The sequence below is a fragment of the Colossoma macropomum genome, unplaced genomic scaffold, assembly GCF_904425465.1.
Source record: "Colossoma macropomum unplaced genomic scaffold, Colossoma_macropomum, whole genome shotgun sequence".
Taxonomy (NCBI): Eukaryota; Metazoa; Chordata; class Actinopteri; order Characiformes; family Serrasalmidae; genus Colossoma; species Colossoma macropomum.
Genome location: NW_023495973.1, coordinates 1 through 23,507, shown reverse-complemented (window position 1 = coordinate 23,507; position 23,507 = coordinate 1). Strand labels below are relative to the sequence as shown.

At 37.3% G+C, this 23,507-nt stretch overlaps 1 protein-coding gene across 9 annotated transcripts in view; it reads right to left on the bottom strand.

The window, feature by feature from the left end:
• Positions 1–23,259, bottom strand: part of LOC118803875 (NACHT, LRR and PYD domains-containing protein 12-like) — a 38,039-nt gene extending 14,780 nt beyond the window's left edge. Inside the window, exons 1-12 of one of the 9 annotated variants that reach the window (XM_036564409.1) lie at positions 22,885–23,257; positions 21,918–21,983; positions 21,593–21,703; positions 20,873–20,983; positions 17,141–17,254; positions 16,245–16,355; positions 12,512–12,625; positions 8,770–8,883; positions 7,875–7,985; positions 5,261–5,374; positions 4,540–4,650; positions 777–2,897 (exon numbers count right to left, since the gene is read on the bottom strand). In XM_036564409.1, coding sequence (XP_036420302.1) covers positions 777–2,897; positions 4,540–4,650; positions 5,261–5,374; positions 7,875–7,985; positions 8,770–8,883; positions 12,512–12,625; positions 16,245–16,355; positions 17,141–17,254; positions 20,873–20,983; positions 21,593–21,703; positions 21,918–21,983; positions 22,885–22,952 — 3,266 coding nt within the window. In that variant the 5' untranslated portion in view covers positions 22,953–23,257. Of the gene's footprint in view, positions 1–776; positions 2,898–4,539; positions 4,651–5,260; positions 5,375–7,874; positions 7,986–8,769; positions 8,884–12,511; positions 12,626–16,244; positions 16,356–17,140; positions 17,255–20,872; positions 20,984–21,592; positions 21,704–21,917; positions 21,984–22,884 lie in introns of all 9 variants that reach the window. The other 8 variants (XM_036564408.1, XM_036564405.1, XM_036564407.1 and 5 more) reach the window with 8 other exon arrangements.
• Between the last annotated feature and the right edge of the window lie 248 nt (positions 23,260–23,507).

Below are 23,507 nucleotides of genomic sequence, written 5' to 3'. Positions count from 1 at the left end.
GTGTCATTACTGAGTATGTACGGGACAAAAAAAGATATTAAAATATGATGAGTGTGCGCTGCCTTGAGTCGCCCTGAAAAGACTGAAATAATCATTTAAAAGAGGTACTGGGACAGATTTTGCAGGAGTTTTTGGACCACAACACGACTTTACAATGTAACATCACACGTGCAGTGTCAAACTAAAGGTCTGACTCTATGTTTATGCTTCAGATGCAAAATCAACATTATACTGATGAAGATATGATGATAATAGTGGATAATTCACTCACATCCTCGGAAGACAAATCCTTCACCAAGTTTACATTGAGTTCTTTTCGAATACTCTTACAACACACTCGCAAAATTTAAGTTCATTTGCTTGTGGAGTTCCGAAGCACCACTGATGTTACAAAATGTTCTTCCACAGGTTGCGTGCAATTACACATAGCTAGTATCCCATTTCACTGCCGCTTGTTTGGCTGTTGTTCATTATAATGACTTCATGGAATGCAACGCTGTCTTAAAGAGAGTATCAGTGTTTTATCAATGGGATTTACAGCCCTGTGGTGATGTGCATTATTCTGTTATAGGTCAGAGTTACTGATATGAAATTTCCCCAGGTGGTGGTAGTGAATCTAAACTGAACATTCCTAATATTTACACTGAAACGCTTTGTTACCTTGTTACTTGTGTGCACAATTTATTAGCCATCCTATCCCACTATTACAAGGAAAATGTATTTGTCAACGCAACCCTCTCAGCCATCAAATACATTAATTCAGATGTAACACTCACATAGCCTTCTTGCAGTTGCTCACAGCTGGGATCAATCTCAAATGACCACTCCTGGTTGTGTTGTAATTTTTCAGGTTCAGCTCATCCAGCACCTCCTCAGAAGTCACAAGCATGTAGGCCAGTGCTAAACACTCTCCACTAGACAGTTTCTTTTTCGAGTCTTTATTAGATTTCTGATATTCCTGGATTTTTTGGGATAAAGACTGGTCATTCATTTCAGTGAGACAGAGGAACAGGTTGATGGATTTCTCTGAAGAAAGGTTCTCTGTTGGTATTAGGCGTTTGATGTACTGAACTGTTTTGTTGATGCTCTCTGAGCTGCTCACTGTTTGAGTCAGAAGGTCTTTTAAGAGCCGTTGATTGGACTCCAGTGAAATTCCCAGCAGAAAACGGAGAAACAGATCCAGGTTTCCATTCTCACTCTTTACAGCTTTTTGTACAGCTCCCCTTAGCAGATCTTCCAATGAAATGCTGTCAGACTGCTTTTTGTTCTGTATCTTAAAAACTTGCAGTTCCTCCATGTTCTGGCTCACATAGCAGTGAAACACATAGAGAGCAGCCAGGAACTCCTGAAAGCTCAGATGAACAAAGCAGTAGACCTTCTTCTGGTAAAGCAAAAATTCTTCTCTAAAGATCTCAGTGCAAATGCCAGAGTACACTGAGGCCTCAGTGACATCAATGCCGCACTCTCTCAGGTCCTCTTCATAGAACATCACATTGCCCTTCATCAGCTGTTTGAAAGCCAGTTCAGCCAGTTTCAGAAGCAACTTTCTGTTGGATCCCAAGAGATCCTTTGGATTTATCTCAGAATTTTCCTCATACTTCTCATTCCTCATGATTGTCTGAGTGCTCAGAAAGTGTGAATACATTGCAGTCAGAGTTTTAGGAATTTCTGTAATACCCTGTTTCATTATGTGCTGAAGCACAGTGGCTGAGATCCAACAGAAGACTGGAATGTGGCACATGATGTGGAGACTCCTTGTTTTCTTAATGTGTGAGATGACACTGTTGGCTTGGTCTTGGTCACTGATTCTCTTTCTGAAGTATTCCTCCTTCTGTGGGTCATTGAATCCCTGAATTTCTGTCACACGGTTGATGTACTGACGAGGGATCTGATTGGCTGCTGCTGGTCGAGAGGTTATCCAGATGTGAGCAGAGGGAAGCAGCTCTCCTTTGATGAGGTTTGTCATTAGCACATCCAGTGGTGACACCTTGGTTATATCTGACAGGTTCTCACACTGTAAGAAGTTCAGTGGAATTCTGTTTTCATCCAGGCCATCAAATATGAACACCATTTTACACTCATCATATATCTTTGTGTCCAGATCTCTGAGCTCAGGATGGAAGCCACACAGAAGTCTATGAAGACTGTACTGGTGATCTTTAATCAGGTTCAGCTCTCGGAATTGAACCACAAACATCAAATCTACATCCTGATTGGCTTTTCCTTCAGCCCAGTCCAGAATGAACTTCTGCACAGAGACTGTTTTTCCAATGCCAGCAATTCCTTTAGTCAGCACAGTTCTGAGTTTCTGCACTTGTGGACCTTCATCTTCTACTCTTTCTTCATATCTGACACCTTCAGCCATCACAGTTCTGATGCTGTCTTCTTCCATTTCTCCTACAGTGCACTGTACAGGTTTAAAGATGTCTAAGCAGTTAATTGGTGTATCCTGCCAGTGTTGGTCCCAAAGTGTTTTTTCAATCTGTAGAACTTCATGTTCTTCATTCACTCCTTCACTCTCTCCCTCTATGATGTAGAGCTGAGTGTAAATCCTGTTCAGGAGGGTTTTATTCTCTTGTGTTTTGAATCCCTCAAATAAGCTCTCATATTTTTTCTTCATGCTGGTTTTGTGTCTCTCTCTGACTCTTTGCAGGACATCACACACTGCTTCCTTCTGCATGGACTCCTCTATGGGTTGATGTAGAACAGGACGTGTCTTAGACCTCTTTCTGCATTGGGGACAGGCAAAGACTCCTGACTGAGCAGACTGGTTCCAATAGCTGTTGATGCACTGTCTACAGAAAGTGTGTCCACAGTTGATAGAGACTGGATCTGTCTGAATCTGCTCACACACTCCACACTTGGACGGATCCTGGAGTGGTGCATCCTTCACACAGCTAGAGAAAAGAAAAAGATAACAGAAGAGTAAGAAGAATGTGAGTGTTTGAGAAATGAAACATAATTGTGACTGTAACACAAAGTAGTAGTATTTCACTGACAAACACACTAGGCCTCTGAGATATTATGTGCAATATTATATATACATAGTTTTTTTTATACAAAGTCTTAAAGAGTAATAAAGTAAATGCATGAATGTGTACAAAATGTCTACTGTTGGTCATTTCAAATTTTCAAAATTTCAGTTAAATGACTCTTCTCCGATATTATATGGATCCATCGGATTTGTCGTAAATACAGGATATTATTGTTAATTGGCTTAACCCTAAGACAAACTGACAAAAAATGTGTTTTTCACACATTTATAGTGAAAACACAAGGATGTCAAAAGTTGACCAACTGCAAAGCAGTGTTAATGCACTCGAAAGAAAAAGAAAGAAAGAAACTCAAAAATGAATTAATAAATGTTAATTGAGTAAATGTGAGTAAAAAAAAGATTGCTTGTCTCATAAACATACTGGAATATAAATAATAGTAATACAATTTTATAAGTACAAGTTTTATAAGTACAAAAACTCTAAAAAAAAACTCTGCAGACTGAGAGTGCAGATGACTGCAATTACATCACTGCATCCAGTGTCTTGACTCTCTTCGTTTGGCATAAAAAAAAAAAAAATTAGAATAGGACAAAAAAAAGTGGAGTAGAAAACCACACAAATGTGTATCTGCCTCCTCTGTGTAGCAGCTGTGACTGGATACAGGAGTATTAGTTGTGCAGTGGCCTTTACAGTCATAATTGCCTCAGAAGTGCCAGACACACTAGATATATCACATGATCAGGCATGTAAACCATGCCATTATCAACGGCAGTAACAAGTGGAAATGTGGCCCAAATGCAAGAGAAAACCTAAAACATGTATCCTGGGTGACATCCTGCAAAAATAACTATCATGTTGTGTTCATGTCTCACTTCAAGTAAGTATTCATTCTTTCATTACTGAAACCAGGAGGCTGATACATTGAGTTGGCACTCTTCATAGACACACAGCTGGACTCTGCTACATCAGAGAGCTGATTATATTTACAGGAATAAGAATACAGATATTTAGGGATTGCTGGCTTTCATTCAGTTAAGATTAAAAGTGTTAACAGAAATGATGTAACAAGTCTTGTCTACAGACTGAAAGAAGCTGGCTCACTACTGCCAGACAGACAAGATACGCATGTAAAGAATGCTGTCATCACAGGCTGTTAGAAGCTGTGGTCCAAGTGCAAGAAAACACTGCTATGCTGTGTTTGAGTCTTACCTCAAGTCAGTACTGGTACTACACACTTATGTCTATTAGCCCTCTAAGTGAAGGAGCTCCTGTGCAGCTAAAGTTCATGCTGTCATTAAAGTAAAAGAAGGACATTCAAAATGGTAAGAAATTTTGAAATTCTTGTTAAATTGTCGATGAATCTACTTTTCACTCAAAATTCTGCTGATAACACACTGTACACCAGGAACGTCAGCTGATCATGCAAGTAAACGCTTTTTGTAAGAGGCAATTAAAAGTGGAGATAAAGTCCAAGAAAAAGCAAAAGGAAGCTTCCTGGGAGACGTCCTGCAGAAACTCACTACCATGTTGGTTAGTGTCTCACCTCTGGTCAGTACTGGGTCTTTCATCACTGAAACGAGGAGGCTGATACATTGAGTTGTTGCTCTTCATAGACACACAGCTGGGCTCTGGAGGGTCTCTGAATGTCTGCAGTCTGGAAATGTGATGTGGAGAAACAAGAAAAGAGTTAAATATTAATATAAATATTGTTAAGACAGCTAAAACAGACATCCGATTATAGTAATACAGACAGAGATATTTGGAGGTAAATGGTTTACATTCATTTAAGATTAAAGGTCTTGTCAGAAATTCTAGGTTACTTTGTTCACTTGTTCTAAAGAATGTTTGTTGATTAGTGAGAGTTTCCAGAAACCCCTCTTAACTAGAGCACCACATTAACTCACTCTCAAATTCTTCTGACTCTGTTTGTTTGGCACAGAAAAAAGATTTACAATGGGACAAAAAAGCAGAGTAGAAAACCACACAAATGTGAATCTGCCTCCTCTGTGTAGCAGCTGTGACTGGATACAGGAGTATTAGGGGAGTGTCCAGCGTGGCGTGTCCGGTGTGCAGTGGCCTTTACGGTCATAATTGCCTCAGCAGTGCCAGACACACTAGGTACATCACATGATCAGGCATGTAAACAATGCCTTTACCAATGGTAGTAAGAAGTGGAGATGTGGTCCAAGTACAAGAAAAAATAAAAAGATGCTTCCTGTGGAACGTCCTGCAAAAATCATGACCATGTTAGTTTTGTGTCTCACCTCAGGTCAGTACTGGGTCTTTCATCACTGAAACGAGGAGGCAGATACATCGAGTTGGTGCTCTTTATAGACACACAGCTGGGCTCTGGAGGGTCTTCTCTGAATGTCTGCAGTCTGGAAATGTGATGGAGACACACAACAAAGAGAGACAGCTACATCAGCCAGCTGCTAATACAGATGTGAAGTAAAAATCAGATCAGATGGAGAAGACAGCTATAGAAGTGGACTGATTATATTCATGTTAACTCAGAAATAGTTATTTGGAGCTCAATGGTTTCCATTCATTTAACATTAAAAGTGTTGTCAAAAATTCCAGGTTGTAAAACTACTTTGTTAACTTGTTCTAAAGAATGTTTGTTAATTAGCGATGTTTCCAGAAACTCCTCTTAACTAAAGTACCACTTAAACCCATTCTTAAATTAAAGACATACACAACATTAGTTTTTAACAAAATGCCATTTTATTTGTGTTTTGTCTGTCTTCAAAAAGCCAGAGGCCACAAATGTGAGTGCAAAAAATGTATATAAAGGTACCTACAAGGGAGTAACAACAAAAATAATAAAACCACAATACTATAAACTAAATATTATACCCATTACTATTAATAATACCAACAGAATTTATGCTGTTTTTAATTATAATCCTGAACATAATTTTTAAATATTTTATTCTATGTTAAATCATGACAACCAGAAATATAATTTAAATGCAGTTTTATACAAATATGTTTTTATATATTACATTATATAGGACAATCCTTGTAGTGTATTTTATATTAATATTATTAGTAAAATAAGAACTACAATAAACAATGATGCAGTAAGTCACTGTTTTTCTGTGCTTAGAGTGTACCGTGTTTTTATTTTTCTACTTTCTCCAATCATTCTTTCTCTTGTATTTATAAAGAAAGGGAATTTTTAATTGACAGCTTGACTAAAATATTTTGTGTGAGTCAATGTCTGTGTAATCAATGCATTTCTAATAGGGTAACCTGGAGAAGAAGCCCCTGTTTCCCCATTTTTCTGCCTTATTTAGTTATTAGGCCAAAACTAACCTCCACATCTTTACTGTCGTACTTGAATGTGTATTTATTATTTTTTTTTGTGGAAAGAGTAATACATTTTTCATGAAGTGAAAACATAAAATTAACTATCCATTGCCCCAAAAAATGAATTAGATTTATTAATATTATTATTGTTATTATTATTGTTATTATTGATATTATTGTTATTACTGATATTATTTGTACTAGTAGTAGCAGTACTAGCAGTATAAATTGATAATGAATATGTGCAACGTTAAGTAAAATTAAAGAACATAAATAAACTGTACACATATTCAGGACTCTTATGTTGATAGCAGTGGCGTTTGTGCTTAAATGAAGCATTAAAATTGCTGTAACTGTCTTCTCCATATTTATATTAATATTTTTAACTCTTTTTCTTGTTTCTCCACATCACATTTCCAGACTACAGACATACAGATCAGACCCTCCAGAGCCCAGCTGTGTGTCTATAAAGAGCACCAACTCAATGTATCAGCCTCCTCGTTTCAGTGATGAAAGATGTTCTGTGTCTTTACACTACACTGTACATCAGTGTCTGTGAACGATGCTGTTTATTTCTCCTTCTCTGAGGATTTACTGGATAACTGATTAATTCCTTAATAACATTTTAAATGTACAGTGGCAGAAAGTGTGGAGTGGTGATGTGAACTAGGCAGGTAGTCTGTTAAACACTGATTGGTTGATGTTTGGGTACTTTTCATTTAGCAACTCATAACAAATATGCCCTGGAAACTGACAACACTGATCTTAGTTACTATATTAGTTTATCCTAGTTACTGTATGAGTTAATTTATCTGTTCATTCTGTAAATGTACTTTAACGGATGTTAACTACTGCAGGAACAACCGAGTCCTTCTCATTTTCATTCAGAAATAATGAAGCGTAACGCATCATTCATTACAGGTAATTACTAGATTAGCTCATGATCTGTTTGTGCACAGTTCTTAGCTTACTAAGGAGCTGTATTGTAAAATGCTGCTGATAAATCTTGGGTAAAGGTAAAATAAATTAAAGATACAGGGGGGTTCAAGAGTCTGACAGGACATTGAAAGTCTTATAAATAAACAGCAGAAAGTGCTCAAACTTTGAAGAACAAATAAAAGTTATATGTAAATGAAGACAGTCTAGATCCTTCACTGCTTGTTGGGCACCACAAGCCTTTGTTCAAAAAGGTCAAATCATTTTTAGTCTTATTCCTTTCACTGAAGCTCATGTTCAGATGGATCTCAGTGGGTCTGATCTACTCAGAAGAGGCTTTGGCACAAACCTGTGCAGCTAAAGTTCACGCTGTCATTAAAGTAAAAGAAGGACATTCAGAACAGTAAGAAATTTTGAAATTCATGTTGAAGTGTCAATGAATCTACTTTTCACTCAAAATGTTCTGCTGACAACACTCTGTACACCAGGAACGTCAGCTGATCATGCAAGCAAACAACGCTTTCTGTAAGTGGCAATTAAAAGTGGAGATAAAGTCCAAGAAAAAGCAAAAGGAAGCTTCCTGGGAGACGTCCTGCTGAAACTCACTACCATGTTAGTTTAGTGTCTCACCTCTGGTCAGTACTGGGTCTTTCATCACTGAAACGAGGAGGCAGAAACATTGAGTTGTTGCTCTTCATAGACACACAGCTGGGCTCTGGAGGGTCTCTGAATGTCTGCAGTCTGGAAATGTGATGGAGACACACACCATAAAGAGACAGCTACATCAGACAGCTGCTAATACAGATGGGAAGTAAAAATCAGATCATTGGAGAGGATTAGTTACCATTCAGTTACCGGGAGAAATAGAGAAAGAATGTGGTGAATAACTGAACCACATGATACAGATAAAATACAATGTGCCACAAGGTTTTGCACACTGTGATGACAATACGAAGAACAATAGATGTATATTTCTATCTTAAATTTTAATGTGGCTCTGACTGGGTGTGCAGCAAGTATACACTTTTTGCTGTATAATATTTTTAAGTTTATTCAAAAGCAAATTCTAATAATTACAATATTCTCAGTTCTACTTTGTTTCAGTACATTTTTATATTAGTGTTATATTCATTTTGCACCCCCACCCATCTGCCTGAAGCTGGAGATGACCTCTTTCATACCACTCCATATGTCCCTCATACTGACCCTCTTATCCTCTATCCTTCCTCTGTAGGAGTCCTGGCCGTCCCTCTGCTTAATTTAACTTTTTTTCTCTCATATAAAAGAGCTTTAAGGTGGCTTGAGAACAGCTGCATTACACTCCCTATGCTCTCTTTTACTCTTCATCAGTGTTCCCAGCTTAGTAATCATAATAGCAGGAACCTAATCGTGATCCTGCAGGTAAACAAAGCCATTATCAGTGGCAGTAAAGTGGAGATGTGGTCCACATGCAGAAAAAGGTAACGTTATTCTTCCTGGGAGACGTCCTGCTGAAACACATTATCATGGTAGTTTAGTGTCTCACCTCTGGTCAGTACTGGGTCTTTCATCACTGAAACGAGGAGGCAGATACATTGAGTTGTTGCTCTTCATAGACACACAGCTGGGCTCTGGAGGGTCTTCTATGAATGTCTGCAGTCTGGAAATGTGATGTGGAGAAACAAGAAAGAGTTAAATATTAATATAAATATGATTAAGACAGTTACAGCAGTGGACTGATTATATTTATGGTAACTCAGAAATAGATATTTGGAGCTCAATGGTTTCCATTCATTTAACATTAAAAGTGTTGTCAAAAATTCCAGGTTGTAAAACTACTTTGTTAACTTGTTCTAAAGAATGTTTTATTAATTAGCGATGTTTCCAGAAACTCCTCTTAACTAAAGTACTACTTAAAGCCATTCTTAAATTAAAGACTTTCACAACATATTAGTTTTTCATAAAGTGCCATTTTATTTGTGTTTTGCCTGTTTTCAAAAAGCCAGAGGCCACAAATGTGAGTGCAAAAAATGTATGTAAGGGTACCTACAAGGGAGTAACAACAACAACAACAACAAAAATAATATTAATAAAACCACAACACTATAAACTAAATATACCCACTATTATTAATAATACCAACAGAATTTATGCTGTTTTTAATTATAAACCTGAACATAATTTTTAAATATTTTATTCTATGTTAAATCATGACAACCAGAAATATCATTTAAATGCAGTTTTATACAAATAATATATTATATTATATTACATTATATTATATTATATAGGACACTCCTTGTAGTGTATTTCATATTAATATTATTAGTAAAATAAGAACTACAACAAACAATAATGCAGTAAGTCACTGTTGGTCTGTGCTTAGAGTGTACCGTGTTTTTATTTTTCTACTTTCTCCAATCATTCTTTTTTCTTTTATTTATAAAGAAAGGGAATTTTTAATTGACAGCTTGACTAAAATATTTTGTGTGAGTCAATGTCTGTGTAATCAATACATTTCTAATAGGGTAACCTGGAGAAGAAGCCCCTGCTCCCCCCATGTTTTCTGCCTTATTTAGTTATTAGGCCAAAACTAACCTCCACATCTTTACTGTCGTACTTGAATGTGTATTTATTATTTTTTTGTGGAAAGAGTAATACATTTTTCATGAAGTGAAAACAAAAGTCTAACTATCCATTAAGATATTGCCCCAAAAAGGAATAAGATTTATAATTAGTTATTAATATTATTTGTACTAGTAGTAGCAGTACTAGCAGTATAAATTGATAATGAATATGTGCAACGTTAAGTAAAATTAAAGAACATAAATAAACTGTACACATATTCAGGACTCTTATTTTGATAGCAGTGGCATTTGTGCTTAAATGAAGCAGTAAAACTTTAGCGTTCTGTGTCTTTACACTACACTGTACATCAGTGTCTGCGAATGATGCCGTTTATTTCTACTTCTCTGAGGATTTACTCGATACCTGATTCATTCCTTAATAACATTTTAAATGTAAGAAAGAAAAAGCTGTTCTGCAGTTTACAGTGGCAGAAAGTGTGGAGTGGTGATGTGAACTTGGCAGGTAGTTCGTTAAACATTGATTGGTTGATGTTTGGGATCTTTTCATTTAGCAACTCATAGCAACAAATATGCCCTGTAAATTGGCAACACTGATCTCAGTTTAGGGCTGGGCGATAAAACGATAACGATAAGTATCGCGATATAACTTTTCCTCGATAGAGCGATAAGGCATGTCCGAAAAATGTTTGATATAATACACCATTCTCACACTTCCATGTTTTAGCGAAAGCCCTGGTGGTGTTTTCTACTGCAAGGAAAGCGACACTACTCTGCTGTCACCAGGAGAGGGCGCACTTCTGAGTTTTTCGACTTGATTAGAGAGGGAGGAGGCCACGAGTAAAAAAGGGTCGCCAAATATACTTTAGCAACATCTGAAACGCAGAGTTATACAGTCCCTGTTTGAGTGGAGCGACCGGCGGTTGGTTCTCCTGTGACCGAGTGACGAGGTCAGTGGTGTAACTGTACTGTCCTACGGTGAACTCACCTCTTTCCTTACATACTAACAACTTCAGCGGTGTTAAATCACGTCTGCAGCGCCGTGTTACAGCGCCAAACCGCCATATTTTAGTATTAGTGCATTCTCGAGCAACGAAAGTGAAAGAAAGAAGTGGATTCATGTTCGAAAGTAAACTGAGGAAGCTGTGAGGCTTTGGAGAGCGGGAGAGCGCTGTCTCTCCAGGCTAGCTGTTTTTAGCTGCTGGCTAACTTGAAGCAGCGCTCCGGCACAACACGGTGAATTGATGATACTGTAGATCAAACAAGACACAAAATCACCGCTTTCAGTTTAAACATACCTAAAAGGAGGACTCTGTGACTGGTGTGAGAGATTCACACTGCAGATGATGCTTTTACACAGCGAGCGTCAGATATTTTGTGGTTCACCCCTTAAACAGAGAAACCCAGTCGTCGCTAGCTGGTGTCTGAATACTGTGATATGTTCTGACATGGATGTGGTAGCAGTGACAGCAGTGACCTACCAAACCGAGTTGACGTTGTTGAGAAACTAAAGAGTTTAGCACTGTTGTTGGCCACTAGTTCAGTATTTGTAACGGGATAGCCGAGCGCTCGTCACCAGACTGATAAAATAATCTGTTTTCTTTCTTAAATCATGACTATTACAAAAATTGCAGCTGTGCTTTTCCAGCTGATAAAAACAACTCAGAAACTTTCTCCCACTGTCCCATGACAGATTAGTGAAATGTTCCACTGTTTGGTGAGTGTTTGTCATGATCAGACCATAATTGATAGTTTAAAACCACAATTAACCACCCAGGAGCAAAATTAGCCTTCAAATGTGAAAGAAATCATGATGACATTTATCTCGATATGTATCGATATCGAACGATGTGAATTTTGTTTATCGTGATAACGTTTTTGGCCATATCGCCCAGCTCTATCTCAGTTACTATATTAGTTTATCCTAGTTACTGTATGAGTTAATTTATCTGTTCATTCTGTAAATGTACTTTAACGGATGTTAACTACTGCAGGAACAACCGAGTCCTTCTCATTTTCATTCAGAAATAATGAAGCGTAACGCATCATTCATTACAGGTAATTACTAGATTAGCTCATGATCTGTTTGTGCACAGTTCTTAGCTTACTAAGGAGCTGTATTGTAAAATGCTGCTGATAAATCTTGGGTAAAGGTAAAATAAATTAAAGATACAGGGGGGTTCAAGAGTCTGACAGGACACTGAAAGTCTTATAAATAAACAGCAGAAAGTGCTCAAACTTTGAAGAACAAAGAAAAGTTATATGTAAATGAAGACAGTCTAGATCCTTCACTGCTTGTTGGGCACCACAAGCCTTTGTTCAAAAAGGTCAAATCATTTTTAGTCTCATTCCTTTCACTGAAGCTCATGTTCAGATGGATCTCAGTGGGTCTGATCTACTCAGAAGAGGCTTTGGCACAAACCTGTGCAGCTAAAGTTCACGCTGTCATTAAAGTAGAAGAAAGACATTCAGAACAGTAAGAAATTTTGAAATTCATGTTGAAGTGTCAATGAATCTACTTTTCACTCAAAATGTTCTGCTGACAACACACTGTACACCAGGAACGTCAGCTGATCATGCAAGCAAACAACGCTTTCTGTAAGTGGCAATTAAAAGTGGAGATAAAGTCCAAGAAAAAGCAAAAGGAAGCTTCCTGGGAGACGTCCTGCTGAAACTCACTACCATGTTAGTTTAGTGTCTCACCTCTGGTCAGTACTGGGTCTTTCATCACTGAAACGAGGAGGCAGAAACATTGAGTTGTTGCTCTTCATAGACACACAGCTGGGCTCTGGAGGGTCTTCTATGAATGTCTGCAGTCTGGAAATGTGACATGGAGAAACAAGAAAAAGAGTTTAAAATATTAATATAAATATGGTGAAGACAGTTACAGCAGTGGACTGATTATATTTATGGTAACTCAGAAATAGATATTTGGAGCTCAATGGTTTCCATTCATTTAACATTAAAAGTGTTGTCAAAAATTCCAGGTTGTAAAACTACTTTGTTAACTTGTTCTAAAGAATGTTTTATTAATTAGCGATGTTTCCAGAAACTCCTCTTAACTAAAGTACTACTTAAAGCCATTCTTAAATTAAAGACTTTCACAACATATTAGTTTTTCATAAAGTGCCATTTTATTTGTGTTTTGCCTGTTTTCAAAAAGCCAGAGGCCACAAATGTGAGTGCAAAAAATGTATGTAAGGGTACCTACAAGGGAGTAACAACAACAACAACAACAAAAATAATATTAATAAAACCACAACACTATAAACTAAATATACCCACTATTATTAATAATACCAACAGAATTTATGCTGTTTTTAATTATAAACCTGAACATAATTTTTAAATATTTTATTCTATGTTAAATCATGACAACCAGAAATATCATTTAAATGCAGTTTTATACAAATAATATATTATATTATATTACATTATATTATATTATATAGGACACTCCTTGTAATGTATTTCATATTAATATTATTAGTAAAATAAGAACTACAATAAACAATAATGCAGTAAGTCACTGTTGGTCTGTGCTTAGAGTGTACCGTGTTTTTATCTTTCTACTTTCTCCAATCATTCTTTTTTCTTTTATTTATAAAGAAAGGGAATTTTTAATTGACAGCTTGACTAAAATATTTTGTGTGAGTCAATGTCTGTGTAATCAATACATTTCTAATAGGGTAACCTGGAGAAGAAGCCCCTGCTCCCCCCATGTTTTCTGCCTTATTTAGTTATTAGGCCAAAACTAACCTCCACATCTTTACTGTCGTACTAGAATGTGTATTTATTATTTTTTTGTGGAAAGAGTAATACATTTTTCATGAAGTGAAAACAAAAGTCTAACTATCCATTAAGATATTGCCCCAAAAAGGAATAAGATTTATAATTAGTTATTAATATTATTTGTACTAGTAGTAGCAGTACTAGCAGTATAAATTGATAATGAATATGTGCCACGTTAAGTAAAATTAAAGAACATAAATAAACTGTACACATATTCAGGACTCTTATTTTGATAGCAGTGGCATTTGTGCTTAAATGAAGCAGTAAAACTTTAGCGTTCTGTGTCTTTACACTACACTGTACATCAGTGTCTGCGAATGATGCCGTTTATTTCTACTTCTCTGAGGATTTACTCGATACCTGATTCATTCCTTAATAACATTTTAAATGTAAGAAAGAAAAAGCTGTTCTGCAGTTTACAGTGGCAGAAAGTGTGGAGTGGTGATGTGAACTTGGCAGGTAGTTCGTTAAACATTGATTGGTTGATGTTTGGGATCTTTTCATTTAGCAACTCATAGCAACAAATATGCCCTGTAAATTGGCAACACTGATCTCAGTTTAGGGCTGGGCGATAAAACGATAACGATAAGTATCGCGATATAACTTTTCCTCGATAGAGCGATAAGGCATGTCCGATAAACGTTTGATATAATACACCATTCTCACACTTCCATGTTTTAGCGAAAGCCCTGGTGGTGTTTTCTACTGCAAGGAAAGCGACACTACTCTGCTGTCACCAGGAGAGGGCGCACTTCCCAGTTTTTCGACTTGATTAGAGAGGGAGGAGGCCACGAGTAAAAAAAGGGTCGCCAAATATACTTTAGCAACATCTGAAACGCAGAGTTATACAGTCCCTGTTTGAGTGGAGCGACTGGCGGTTGGTTCTCCTGTGACCGAGTGACGAGGTCAGTGGTGTAACTGTACTGTCCTACGGTGAACTCACCTCTTTCCTTACATACTAACAACTTCAGCGGTGTTAAATCACGTCTGCAGCGCCAAACCGCCATATTTTAGTATTAGTGCATTCTCGAGCAACGAAAGTGAAAGAAAGAAGTGGATTCATGTTCGACAGTAAACTGAGGAAGCTGTGAGGCTTTGGAGAGCGGGAGAGCGCCATCTTTCCAGGCTAGCTGTTTTTAGCTGCTGGCTAACTTGAAGCAGCGCTCCGGCACAACACGGTGAATTGATGATACTGTAGATCAAACAAGACAGAAAATCACCGCTTTCAGTTTAAACATACCTAAAAGGAGGACTCTGTGACTGGTGTGAGAGATTCACACTGCAGATGATGCTTTTACACAGCGAGCGTCAGATATTTTGTGGTTCACCCCTTAAACAGAGAAACCCAGTCGTCGCTAGCTGGTGTCTGAATACTGTGATCTGTTCTGACATGGATGTGGTAGGAGTGACAGCAGTGACCTACCAAACCGAGTTGACGTTGTTGAGAAACTAAAGAGTTTAGCACTGTTGTTGGCCACTAGTTCAGTATTTGTAACTGGATAGCCGAGCGCTCGTCACCAGACTGATAAAATAATCTGTTTTCTTTCTTAAATCATGACTATTACAAAAATTGCAGCTGTGCTTTTCCAGCTGATAAAAACAACTCAGAAACTTTCTCCCACTGTCCCATGACAGATTAGTGAAATGTTCCACTGCTTGGTGAGTGTTTGTCATGATCAGACCATAATTGATAGTTTAAAACCACAATTAACCACCCAGGAGCAAAAGTAGCCTTCAAATGTGAAAGAAATCATGATGACATTTATCTCGATATGTATCGATATTGAACGATGTGAATTTTGTTTATCATGATAATGTTTTTGGCCATATCGCCCAGCTCTATCTCAGTTACTATATTAGTTTATCCTAGTTACTGTATGAGTTAATTTATCTGTTCATTCTGTAAATGTACTTTAATGGATGTTAACTACTGCAGGAACAACCGAGTCCTTCTCATTTTCATTCATAAATAATGAAGCGTAACGCATCATTCATTACAGGTAATTACTAGATTAGCTCATGATCTGTTTGTGCACAGTTCTTAGCTTACTAAGGAGCTGTATTGTAAAATGCTGCTGATAAATCTTGGGTAAAGGTAAAATAAATTAAAGATACAGGGGGGTTCAAAAGTCTGACAGGACACTGAAAGTCTTATAAATAAACAGCAGAAAGTGCTCAAATTTTGAAGAACAAAGAAAAGTTATATGTAAATGAAGACAGTCTAGATCCTTCATTGCTTGTAAGGCACCACAAGCCTTTGTTCAAAAAGGTCAAATCATTTTTAGTCTTATTCCTTTCACTGAAGCTCATGTTCAGATGGATCTCGGTGGGTCTGATCTACTCAGAAGAGGCTTTGGCACAAACCTGTGCAGCTAAAGTTCACGCTGTCATTAAAGTAAAAGAAGGACATTCAGAACAGTAAGAAATTTTGAAATTCATGTTGAAGTGTCAATGAATCTACTTTTCACTCAAAATGTTCTGCTGACAACACACTGTACACCAGGAACGTCAGCTGATCATGCAAGCAAACAACGCTTTCTGTAAGTGGCAATTAAAAGTGGAGATAAAGTCCAAGAAAAAGCAAAAGGAAGCTTCCTGGGAGACGTCCTGCTGAAACTCACTACCATGTTGGTTAGTGTCTCACCTCTGGTCAGTACTGGGTCTTTCATCACTGAAACGAGGAGGCAGAAACATTGAGTTGTTGCTCTTCATAGACACACAGCTGGGCTCTGGAGGGTCTCTGAATGTCTGCAGTCTGGAAATGTGATGGAGACACACACCATAAAGAGACAGCTACATCAGACAGCTGCTAATACAGATGGGAAGTAAAAATCAGATCGTTGGAGAGGATTAGTTACCATTCAGTTACCAGGAGAAATAGAGAAAGAATGTGGTGAATAACTGAACCACATGATACAGATAAAATACAATGTGCCACAAGGTTTTGCACACTGTGATGACAATACGAAGAACAATAGATGTATATTTCTATCTTAAATTTTAATGTGGCTCTGACTGGGTGTGCAGCAAGTATACACTTTTTTGCTGTATAATATTTTTAAGTTTATTCAAAAGCAAATTCTAATAATTACAATATTCTCAGTTCTACTTTGTTTCAGTACATTTTTATATTAGCGTTATATTCATTTTGCACCCCCACCCATCTGCCTGAAGCTGGAGATGACCTCTTTCATACCACTCCATATGTCCCTCATACTGACCCTCTTATCCTCTATCCTTCCTCTGTAGGAGTCCTGGCCGTCCCTCTGCCTAATTTAACTTTTTTTCTCTCATATAAAAGAGCTTTAAGGTGGCTTGAGAACAGCTGCATTACACTCTCTATGCTCTCTTTTACTCTTCATCAGTGTTCCCAGCTTAGTAATCATAATCGCAGGAACCTAATCGTGATCCTGCAGGTAAACAAAGCCATTATCAGTGGCAGTAAAGTGGAGATGTGGTCCACATGCAGAAAAAGGTAACGTTATTCTTCCTGGGAGACGTCCTGCTGAAACACATTATCATGGTAGTTTAGTGTCTCACCTCTGGTCAGTACTGGGTCTTTCATCACTGAAACGAGGAGGCAGATACATTGAGTTGTTGCTCTTCATAGACACACAGCTGGGCTCTGGAGGGTCTTCTCTGAATGTCTGCAGTCTGGAAATGTGACATGGAGAAACAAGAAAAAGAGTTTAAAATATTAATATAAATATGGTGAAGACAGTTACAGCAGTGGACTGATTATGTTTATGGTAACTCAGAAATAGTTATTTGGAGCTCAATGGTTTCCATTCATTTAACATTAAAAGTGTTGTCAAAAATTCCAGGTTGTAAAACTACTTTGTTAACTTGTTCTAAAGAATGTTTTATTAATTAGCGATGTTTCCAGAAACTCCTCTTAACTAAAGTACTACTTAAAGCCATTCTTAAATTAAAGACTTTCACAACATATTAGTTTTTCATAAAGTGCCATTTTATTTGTGTTTTGTCTGTTTTCAAAAAGCCAGAGGCCACAAATGTGAGTGCAAAAAATGTATGTAAGGGTACCTACAAGGGAGTAACAACAACAACAACAACAAAAATAATATTAATAAAACCACAACACTATAAACTAAATATACCCACTATTATTAATAATACCAACAGAATTTATGCTGTTTTTAATTATAAACCTGAACATAATTTTTAAATATTTTATTCTATGTTAAATCATGACAACCAGAAATATCATTTAAATGCAGTTTTATACAAATAATATATTATATTATATTACATTATATTATATTATATAGGACACTCCTTGTAATGTATTTCATATTAATATTATTAGTAAAATAAGAACTACAATAAACAATAATGCAGTAAGTCACTGTTGGTCTGTGCTTAGAGTGTACCGTGTTTTTATTTTTCTACTTTCTCCAATCATTCTTTTTTCTTTTATTTATAAAGAAAGGGAATTTTTAATTGACAGCTTGACTAAAATATTTTGTGTGAGTCAATGTCTGTGTAATCAATACATTTCTAATAGGGTAACCTGGAGAAGAAGCCCCTGCTCCCCCCATGTTTTCTGCCTTATTTAGTTATTAGGCCAAAACTAACCTCCACATCTTTACTGTCGTACTAGAATGTGTATTTATTATTTTTTTGTGGAAAGAGTAATACATTTTTCATGAAGTGAAAACAAAAGTCTAACTATCCATTAAGATATTGCCCCAAAAAGGAATAAGATTTATAATTAGTTATTAATATTATTTGTACTAGTAGTAGTAGTAGTAGCAGTATAAATTGATAATGAATATGTGCCACGTTAAGTAAAATTAAAGAACATAAATAAACTGTACACATATTCAGGACTCTTATTTTGATAGCAGTGGCATTTGTGCTTAAATGAAGCAGTAAAACTTTAGCGTTCTGTGTCTTTACACTACACTGTACATCAGTGTCTGCGAATGATGCCGTTTATTTCTACTTCTCTGAGGATTTACTCGATACCTGATTCATTCCTTAATAACATTTTAAATGTAAGAAAGAAAAAGTTGTTCTGCAGTTTACAGTGGCAGAAAGTGTGGAGTGGTGATGTGAACTTGGCAGGTAGTTCGTTAAACATTGATTGGTTGATGTTTGGGATCTTTTCATTTAGCAACTCATAGCAACAAATATGCCCTGTAAATTGGCAACACTGATCTCAGTTTAGGGCTGGGCGATAAAACGATAACGATAAGTATCGCGATATAACTTTTCCTCGATAGAGCGATAAGGCATGTCCGATAAATGTTTGATATAATACACCATTCTCACACTTCCATGTTTTAGCGAAAGCCCTGGTGGTGTTTTCTACTGCAAGGAAAGCGACACTACTCTGCTGTCACCAGGAGAGGGCGCACTTCCCAGTTTTTCGACTTGATTAGAGAGGGAGGAGGCCACGAGTAAAAAAGGGTCGCCAAATATACTTTAGCAACATCTGAAACGCGGAGTTATACATTCCCTGTTTGAGTGGAGCGACTGGCGGTTGGTTCTCCTGTGACCGAGTGACGAGGTCAGTGGTGTAACTGTACTGTCCTACGGTGAACTCACCTCTTTCCTTACATACTAACAACTTTCGCGGTGTTAAATCACGTCTACAGCGCCAAACCGCCATATTTTAGTATTAGTGCATTCTCGAGCAACGAAAGTGAAAGAAAGAAGTGGATTCATGTTCGACAGTAAACTGAGGAAGCTGTGAGGCATTGGAGAGCGGGAGAGCGCTATCTCTCCAGGCTAGCTGTTTTTAGCTGCTGGCTAACTTGAAGCAGCGCTCCGGCACAACACGGTGAATTGATGATACTGTAGATCAAACAAGACACAAAATCACCGCTTTCAGTTTAAACATACCTAAAAGGAGGACTCTGTGACTGGTGTGAGAGATTCACACTGCAGATGATGCTTTTACACAGCGAGCGTCAGATATTTTGTGGTTCACCCCTTAAACAGAGAAACCCAGTCGTCTAGCTGGTGTCTGAATACTGTGATCTGTTCTGACATGGATGTGGTAGGAGTGACAGCAGTGACCTACCAAACCGAGTTGACGTTGTTGAGAAACTAAAGAGTTTAGCACTGTTGTTGGCCACTAGTTCAGTATTTGTAACGGGATAGCCGAGCGCTCGTCACCAGACTGATAAAATAATCTGTTTTCTTTCTTAAATCATGACTATTACAAAAATTGCAGCTGTGCTTTTCCAGCTGATAAAAACAACTCAGAAACTTTCTCCCACTGTCCCATGACAGATTAGTGAAATGTTCCACTGCTTGGTGAGTGTTTGTCATGATCAGACCATAATTGATAGTTTAAAACCACAGTTAACCACCCAGGAGCAAAATTAGCCTTCAAATGTGAAAGAAATCATGATGACATTTATCTCGATATGTATCGATATCGAACGATGTGAATTTTGTTTATCGTGATAACGTTTTTGGCCATATCACCCAGCTCTATCTCAGTTACTATATTAGTTTATCCTAGTTACTGTATGAGTTAATTTATCTGTTCATTCTGTAAATGTACTTTAACGGATGTTAACTACTGCAGGAACAACCGAGTCCTTCTCATTTTCATTCATAAATAATGAAGCGTAACGCATCATTCATTACAGGTAATTACTAGATTAGCTCATGATCTGTTTGTGCACAGTTCTTAGCTTACTAAGGAGCTGTATTGTAAAATGCTGCTGATAAATCTTGGGAACAAAGGTAAAATAAATTAAAGATACAGGGGGGTTCAAGAGTCTGACAGGACACTGAAAGTCTTATAAATAAACAGCAGAAAGTGCTCAAACTTTGAAGAACAAAGAAAAGTTATATGTAAATGAAGACAGTCTAGATCCTTCACTGCTTGTTGGGCACCACAAGCCTTTGTTCAAAAAGGTCAAATCATTTTTAGTCTCATTCCTTTCACTGAAGCTCATGTTCAGATGGATCTCAGTGGGTCTGATCTACTCAGAAGAGGCTTTGGCACAAACCTGTGCAGCTAAAGTTCACGCTGTCATTAAAGTAGAAGAAGGACATTCAGAACAGTAAGAAATTTTGAAATTCATGTTGAAGTGTCAATGAATCTACTTTTCACTCAAAATGTTCTGCTGACAACACACTGTACACCAGGAACGTCAGCTGATCATGCAAGTAAACAACGCTTTCTGTAAGTGGCAATTAAAAGTGGAGATAAAGTCCAAGAAAAAGCAAAAGGAAGCTTCCTGGGAGACGTCCTGCTGGAATGCACTACCATGTTGGTTAGTGTCTCACCTCTGGTCAGTACTGGGTCTTTCATCACTGAAACGAGGAGGCAGATACATTGAGTTGTTGCTCTTCATAGACACACAGCTGGGCTCTGGAGGGTCTCTGAATGTCTGCAGTCTGGAAATGTGATGTGGAGAAACAAGAAAAAAAGTTAAATATTAATATAAATATTGTTAAGACAGCTAAAACAGACATTCGATTATAGTAATTCAGACAGAGATATTTGGAGGTAAATGGTTTACATTCATTTATGATTAAAGGTCTTGTCAGAAATTCTAGGTTACTTTGTTCACTTGTTCTAAAGAATGTTTGTTAATTAGTGAGAGTTTCCAGAAACTCCTCTTAACTAGAGCACCACATTAACTCACTCTCAGATTCTTCTGACTCTGTTTGTTTGGCACAGAAAAAAGATTTACAATGGGACAAAAAAACAGAGTAGAAAACCACACAATGTGAATCTGCCTCCTCTGTGTAGCAGCTGTGACTGGATACAGGAGTATTAGGGGAGTGTCCAGTGTGGCGTGTCCGGTGTTCAGTGGCCTTTACGGTCATAATTGCCTCAGCAGTGCCAGACACACTAGGTACATCACATGATCAGGCATGTAAACAATGCCATTACCAATGGTAGTAAGAAATGGAGATGTGGTCCGAGTACAAGAAAAAATAAAAAGATGCTTCCTGTGGAACGTCCTGCAAAATCATGACCATGTTAGTTTTGTGTCTCACCTCAGGTCAGTACTGGGTCTTTCATCACTGAAACGAGGAGGCAGATACATCGAGTTGGTGCTCTTTATAGACACACAGCTGGGTTCTGGAGGGTCTCTGAATGTATGCAGTCTAGAAATGTGATGGGGACACACAAGAAAAAGAATATCAATATAAATATGGATAAGACAGTGACAGCAGATGACTGATTAAATTTAGATATTTAGAGATTACTGATTACCACTCAGTTAAGATTAAAACTACTGTCTTGAAATAAATCTTGTCAACAGAAGTAAAAATAAATTACATATATTTTACACACGTATTTAAATAAAACTTAAATTACACAGAGTTGTGGCTCTTCATAGAGACATAGCTCAGCTCTGGAGGTTCTGCTCTGTATGTCTGCAGTCTGGAGATGTGATATGGAGACAAGCAAAAAGAGCTCAATTTAGATATCAATATGAACACAACAACAACAACAACAACAACATCACAAAGCTGATTAGATATTTGGGAATAACAATGCAGATATTTGGAGATCACTGGTTTCAAAGTACATTTAATTAAAGGTGTTATCAAGGAAATAACAGAAGATAGTGTGCACACTTATTTAAGGTTAATGGGGAGTTTTTCAAATAGTCCTGATTAATTGCCCACCTCACTAACTGAAGAATCAGAAAAAAATACATTTTATGAGACAGTTTTACTGACATTGAACTGTTTTATTCTAGAACTTGCTTCTAATGATGCTATACCTCCACATTCGCACACATCTTTACTGTGAGTCGGTCAAAATGCCTACTTGTGCTGTTAAAGCACAATTCTATTGCAGTTATACAGAACCATTCCACACATCCCTCATGATATTCATCTGCACCTTCCTTCGACTCACTGCTCTCCACCATCTTCTTAATTTCCCTTTGCACACTTAACGATTCTGCCTTTCTTTCCTTTTTGGTTTAAAAAAAGGCCCCTGTATGTTAATCAAATAAGCTTTCAGGTTGCTGGGAACTGCTGTACTACACTCTCCATCCTCTTTTTGATTATTCATTAGTTCATTACTAACTCATTCATCATATTAGCCAGAGCCTCAAATTACCCTTTATAAGGGTTTAAATCTCCTCAGCTACATCATGGCCACAGTAGAGCCAGACACACCAGGTGATCATGTAAGGTGATCATACAAGTGAACAATAGCATAATCACTGGGAGTAAGAAGTGGAGATGTGGTCCACGTGCAAGAAAAACAATAGCTGGGTTCTAGCAAACATCCTGCTAAAACTCTCTAACATCCTGTGTCTGTGTCTCACCTCAGGTCAGTACTGGTTCTTTCATTATTGAAATAAAGAGGCTGATACATTAAGTTGTTGCCCCTCATATACACATAGTTGGTTTCTGGAGGTTCCACTCTGGAACTGTAATATAGAGACACATAACAGAGAGTTTAATGTGGGCATTAGAAGACGCTTCCTCAGATAACTGTGAATACAGATGGGAGGTACAATTCAGATATTTGCAAATCATTGGTTTCCACTCATCAGGATTAAACATGTTGTCCAACATTAGAGATTAAACAAATCCTAGTCATCCAAAAAGTTAAAAAACAAATAAAAAGATACTGATTAAATTATAGACAAAAATCAAAGTGCAGAACCGCTATATTAGGCTGCCAATAATCAACAACACCATCAAATTTCTCACAAGAAATCACCACAGTCATATTTCCCTGCAGTCAGTGCTGTAGTGGAAGGTGAATGAACATAAATACCATTTACATTCCATTTTAAATATGAAATGGCATTTTCTCACCTTTATAAAGTTCAATAAAGATTTTTTTTTGATTTATCACTTATGTGAGTCACCAAAACTAAGTGTAATGAATATTAAGAAGAGCACCATATTTGTAATAAATATAAACCGTTAACTCTATAAC